The 6000-nt window shown below is 42.2% G+C and overlaps 1 protein-coding gene across 3 annotated transcripts in view; it reads right to left on the bottom strand.

Annotated features, from left to right (window-relative positions):
- The window catches only part of RBM24 (RNA binding motif protein 24), a 53165-nt gene that overhangs the window by 6835 nt on the left and 40330 nt on the right, over positions 1–6000 (bottom strand). Inside the window, exon 4 of one of the 3 annotated variants that reach the window (XM_044065259.1) lies at positions 66–123. The exons of 1 other annotated variant lie outside the window; for it this stretch is intronic. In XM_044065259.1, coding sequence (XP_043921194.1) covers positions 66–123 — 58 coding nt within the window. The remainder of the gene's footprint in view (positions 1–65; positions 124–6000) is intronic. One more of the 3 variants, XM_044065257.1, reaches the window with a different exon arrangement.

The following is a 6000-nucleotide window of genomic DNA, read 5'->3' as shown; positions in this document are numbered from 1 at the left end:
AGCACAAACACCACAGTACATGTGCACAATACTGTTAAACATTAACTCAAAAACTTAAATCAGACCAAGAATGCTTTGTACAGGCACGTCTGCTTCCACGCAAGAGTTTCAGAGGCAGAAATCCTAAATGTTAAAGTGTGGTAAGAACCAAGATTAAGCTTCCTTTTCTTGGCACACAATTCTATAATCTGCTTTAAATTTCAAGTCAGTCACTCACAGTTACAGGAATGAAATACAAGTAAAAAAGTATAGTTGTGCAAGTATATCCACCATAAAAGTGGATGCTCATTTAAGAAGTGCTGCAGAAATAACACAATACATTAGACTTAGCTGAAGGTGAAGTCAGTCAACAGCCCGGTCTTTTCAGCAGTCACACATCCTTCTAGGCACAAGGCTATTAGATGGAGCCCAGCTACACTTAAGTGTGCTGCACAGTCTAGCCGGTTTTCCTGAAATCCAAAAGAAAACCACACATACATTTTGCACTAAATGCTTTTGGGATAACTGAAACCATCCGGAAGCCTAAGCAAATATCAAGTCTAAGGAGGGTCACCTCCATACATTAAACATGTCTGGCAGTTGAGTGTTAAAGGTCGTATTTAAAATGTTTTCTTAGCATTTCTTTTTTCTATACTTATGCTTTCATCATGTAAAACTGTCTTTCAATTCTATAGTTTCTATGCAAGTTTATTAACCATATCTCTCTAATGATCCAACTAATGCTTGCAACTACTAAATGTTGAGAAGCAGCCCAATTACCTCCCGATTCAGTATAATCTTGTGGCATCCACTGACGTCATAAAGGGGACAATGAGCTGAAGGGAGTAAGACTATGCCAGGAACAGGTAACTAGGTTCTATAACATATTAATGAAACTCTACTTGTTCTCAGTACAGCCCAATTTTTTCTGTGCAGCTGTTCAAGACAACATGAACTAGTGCAGCAGCAGCAGCTCCTGTTTATCAGATCCAGTACTACCCTCAAGAACAGGGGGCAGTTGCATGCCTAGACATGAGACTAGTACAGGAGCTCCACCTGTAGGATGAGAATGTCTTTGAGGGGTCACAACCACCAGGGAATCAAATCTACCTTTGAAAAGGTGACACCGAGCTGTCCTTACAGGAGTTTGGTGGATGGCTTCTACTACAACTGCATATGCGAATGGTTCCAAGCTCTCTGCCTTGGGCTCTTGAAACCTGCAGAACAGTTCCACTTATGTGAAACTCTATTCTGTAGGCAGTTTGGCTTCCCACCAGGTACAACCTGCAGTGCCTAGTTCCACATATAGGTGGGCCTTCCATTTTGCCAAGAAGCCCATTAAATTCAGTACAGTTTTCATTCCACTACTAATCCAGTCAATTTAGAATACATGCAAAACATACTTATCTATATGTCATCACAAGGTACTGCACATATCCCCTAGTTTTCCAAGTGATCACAGTAGACAACTATTTTAGTGTTATCTGTACATCAAGCATTATACATTGTACTGGCTGACAGGCAAATTACAGATTACTTTGACAAAAGCATCCTCCAATGTTGAAAGCAGGACTTGGGAGTTGGTACAGTAAAACCCAGCTGTAATAAATCATGACGACATTCCACAATCCCTGATGAAGCATTATATTCCACTGAATCAGATTTGTTTCGGAAACAGCTTCTGAGAAAAAGAATCCCTCAAATTTACTGACCAAGAACTCACTCATCAGAATCAGAAACCAGGGGAGACCAAATAGAATCTGTCCCTGCACAATCATTTTGTGTTTGAAAAAACTTGAACCTTTTACCAGAAACAGCAGAACTGGATGGGTAGACTGCATGAACTGAACCCTGAGCCAAGCCCAATTAAATCACTCCTGTCCAGAGAGGGAGACAGGGAAAGAAAGAAAAGTCTACAGAAATTCCTTTCAAAAAGGAGCATAAACTGAAGAAGCAGATACACTTTTGCCAGTTAAACTCTCCACAGGGACAGTCTAAGCAGTGAAGTATTCCTTACCCCTTCTCCCAAGACCAACAAAAGTGTCTCTCTTTGCCCGCTAAAGGGCACTCCAGCCACCAGAGGACATGTCCAAACCGGATGTCCATGGCAGTGGTAGGGACTACACCAGAGGGAGCCAAGGAAAAAGAAATGGTCTCAGGAATCAGAAATGGCCTCAGCAGTCACCAGTCTGTGGCTCAGGCACCTAAGCAGCCTGCTGTGGTGGCAAAGGCTTTTAAAAAATAAATTAAATATTTTGTGGCTGAAGAAAAAGAAAAAAAAAAACGAACTGGTAGATTGCTCTGCTGTGAAGACAAAAAAGATGCAAATTCCTAGAGAAGCCTTGCAGCAGTTGTTAAAACAGGCAAGTAGTAACTTCCCCTTATACCTAGAAAAGGAATCCAGTTTGTAATGCTTTGGAAGAGTACTTAAGATGACTACAAAGCTGCCTCTAGAATGCTTCTAGTGTCCCTTTTCCAGTAAGCCATCGAAGAAGTCAAAGCTAGAGCAGAATGTGCTTTGACACTGCCTGGAATAGAGATTTACAGTGGTGGGCATAACAAAAGCAGCAGAGGACAGCTACCTACAAATAGTCTGTTGTAGAAATATCCAACAAGAAGTAGAAGGAACAGTGCAAAAAGCTAAAGAAAAGTGGAGCACTTAGCTTTCGCTGAGAGAGAGAGATAATCTGTTCATGATGGCAGCAAACAAAATCCAACACTTGACCCTAGCACTGCATGATGACAGGAAAAAATCATAAAGGGGCTCGAGGCTGCAGCAGTAACGTTGCAGAGTTGGACCTAACAAAGCAGCTCAAGGACCCACAGGTTGATCAATGAACTGTATTAACAGGGTCCGATTATCCTGCTACAGATTTCTGCTATAAATAAATAGATGATGCAATGTGTTGCCAGGATTTCCATTTATTCCAGATATGCTTCCTATGTGCACCCCCCCCCCCCCCAAAAAAAAGCCCAGTCAACCTAGCACTTTTACCAGTATCCAAAACAGTAGGAAGGTTCCTACAAGATCAAAAAGGATTTCCAAGTGACATTGGCTGATAGTGGTTTTAACAGCACTGAACGTTTTTCCATGCATCTTGCATTTCATTACCGGCTGTACCACAGGCAAAGAAATAATTCATCAAAAAACACAGCATAAAAGATTACTGTTTTAACGACTGATATCTCTAGTCTGTTCAAGTTTCCACTATGACAGGCATCAGCCAGGAGCTGCACACTTTAAAACTTCTGCATAAACAAAATCTATGAGCAGGTCTTCCGATTTGAAGAGGTTTACTTTATAGTTGCAATACTATTGTGTACATTGCTCACAGCAAATAACATATTAAGGCAGTCTACTTGCAATATCTAGTTGACAACACATCTATGCAGGGCTATACAGGTCAGATTTGGCTTTATACATAGCCAGACAATCAGGATGTGCACAGTCCAAGTTCGATATGTAAGCTGCAAGCTGAAAGCTTTAATGGTTAACACTGTATTCTATCCAGTTTTAGATTTAGGACTGCAGGCTCAGATAATCAGTACAGAAATAATGCTGGCTGAAACTATTTTTATATTTTTGGAAACTGTACAACCCTTTGCCATGTAAAAAAAATCAAACATATAAAACTGTCATTGGAATCAGACTGCAAAATGAATTTGTAAATTGTGCCTTTGGTCTTGCACATGGCTTAAAAGTCCTCAGACCAGCCTATCCACCTTCTTAATAAAACTATTACAACTACGGCAAAGCATTCCTGGCTAAACACTACCAGCTGATACCTTCAGAAGTTAAGACACTTATGCTGTATTTCCATTACTGCAATACCTCAAATCCATCCATCCATAACTACTTTCCTCCATTTTTTGCACATGGGGTTCAAGGTGTCACTTCAACAGAGACATCCATCTAAATCTACAGCCAAGGCTTACTGCCTAGTGGCTAGCCTTGCCACAGTTCTTCCACACCGCACACACACAGCACATACAAGCATGCTCCTATGGCCAATTCAGAGTGTCCAATCCACATGTTGCATGTCTTTGCAATGTGGGAGTAAACTGGAGCACCCAGGTGAAACCAAGCAGAAACAGGAAGGACAAACTCCACGTAGAAGGCACCCCTGCAGAGAACTGAAAGTACAGTTTTGTACCTACCATAAATGTAGATGTCCGAACTGGATAGCATCTGCAGTCATAACAAGTGGGTTGTCCTGTCGTCAGGCAGCCCTGCAGTCGGCCGGATTCCAAAGTCCGGGTCCGGCTTCGGCTGATGTCGCACTCCACCCGACGTCATCTCTGTTGGTCTTCGGGTATAAAAGCATCAGCCGACGCCATTTTCCTCAGTGTTTCTTGCCCCAGATGCCAGTAGCCCTCTTGCAGGCTAAAAATTTGGATAGATGCCAATGTTTCCAAATAGATAGAGGTAAACACAACAATAAGCATATATGTACATATATATAAACAAATACACCATAAAAGACTCCCCCCCAACAGCTAGCTATTAGGAGGGTAAACACCCTAGGAGTACCACAGAGGCGAAGGAGGGAGGGTAATCCTGACTGCAGATGCTATCCAGTTCGGACATCTACATTTATGGTAGGTACAAAACTGTACTATGTCCTTCATGGATGCATCTGCAGTCATAACAAGTGGGTAGAATACCATAGCCAACTAAGGGAGGAGGATAAAAGTAGATTATGGTGTGTTTAGGATCCCTTGCAGTACAGCAGTGGCAAACCCTGCTCGGGATCTGGAATATAGAGGCAAATTATAATGCTTGGCAAATGTATGCACGGAGGTCCAAGTAGCCGCCTCAATAATGTCTTTGGTTGCCACTCCTCGTAAGAAGGCTGTGGTAGTGGCTGTTGCCCTTGTAGAATGAGGTCTTATGTTCTGTGGAATTGGTTTTCCATGGAAGGAGTAACAGTATCGTATGCAATTTCCTATCCATTTGGAGATTGTCTGTTTGGAAATAGCTTTTCCTTCCCTTCCTGTTGCATAGGCTACAAAAGTTGGTCAGTCTTTCTGCTATTTTTGTTCTGTCCAAGTAGTAGCGTAGCTGTCTATGTACATCCAAGGTATGCAGTATTCTTTCCCTCTGTTTTGTGGGTTGGGAAAGAAGGTAGGTAGGTGGATTGCCTGGTTTAAAGACACTCTGGATACCACCTTGGGCATAAATGTAGGATTAGTCCTCATGGACACTATCTTGGTGGAAGATTAGGAAGGGTTGCACTGCCATTAAAGCCTGTAGTTCTGAAACCCTCCTTGCTGAAGTAATTGCCAGTAGGAAAGCAGTTTTCCATGACAAGTGTTGTAGGTCTGCTGTTGCTGCTGGTTCAAAGGGTGATAGTGTCAACTTTTCTAGCACAAAGTTTAAATCCCAAGCTGGTAATGGTGGTTTCCTTGGAGGTTTTACATTCTTGATTCCTCTGAGGAACTGCCTGAGCAAAGGGTGAAAAACAGGTGGATCAAAGCTGTATTCTGCTGAAATAGCTGATGCATGTATCTTGATGGAGGAGTAGGACAGGCCTGAATGAAGAAGTTCGCCAGATACTCCAGAATGTTAGGCATATCTATGTTTGACACATCTTTTCCTCTTTCCGTACTCCAAATGACAAACCTTTTCCATTTTCCAGCATAGTTCCTTCTTGTTGAAGGTCTGCGTGCTTCAAGAATAATGTCTTTAACTCTTTGGGAAAGTTCTGGATTAGCTGCTGCTATGTGATGTTCCATGCAGTCAGTTGCAGCGTTTTTAGGTTTGGATGTATGATGCTGTAGTTGTTCTGAGTTGACATCAAAGGCATCAGGGGTATTGGCCACATATTGTTCCGAGACATGCTCTTCAGTAGTGGGTACCAGTGTTGTCTTGGCCAGTTTGGAGCTATCAGGATTATCCTTGGACGTTCTTCCTTGATTTTTAGTAGTACCTTGTGTATCAAGGGAAGAGGTGGGAATGCATATGCTGTTAGGCCTTTCCAGTTGAAGGAGAGTGAGTCCACTTTCCATGCTAGTGGGTGG

This window comes from Protopterus annectens, chromosome 3.part0 (genome assembly GCF_019279795.1).
Source record: "Protopterus annectens isolate FY-2018-M chromosome 3.part0, PAN1.0, whole genome shotgun sequence".
Lineage (NCBI taxonomy): Eukaryota > Metazoa > Chordata > Ceratodontiformes > Protopteridae > Protopterus > Protopterus annectens.
Note: the sequence above shows the minus strand (reverse complement) of the source record. Positions and strands in the feature narration are given on the sequence as shown.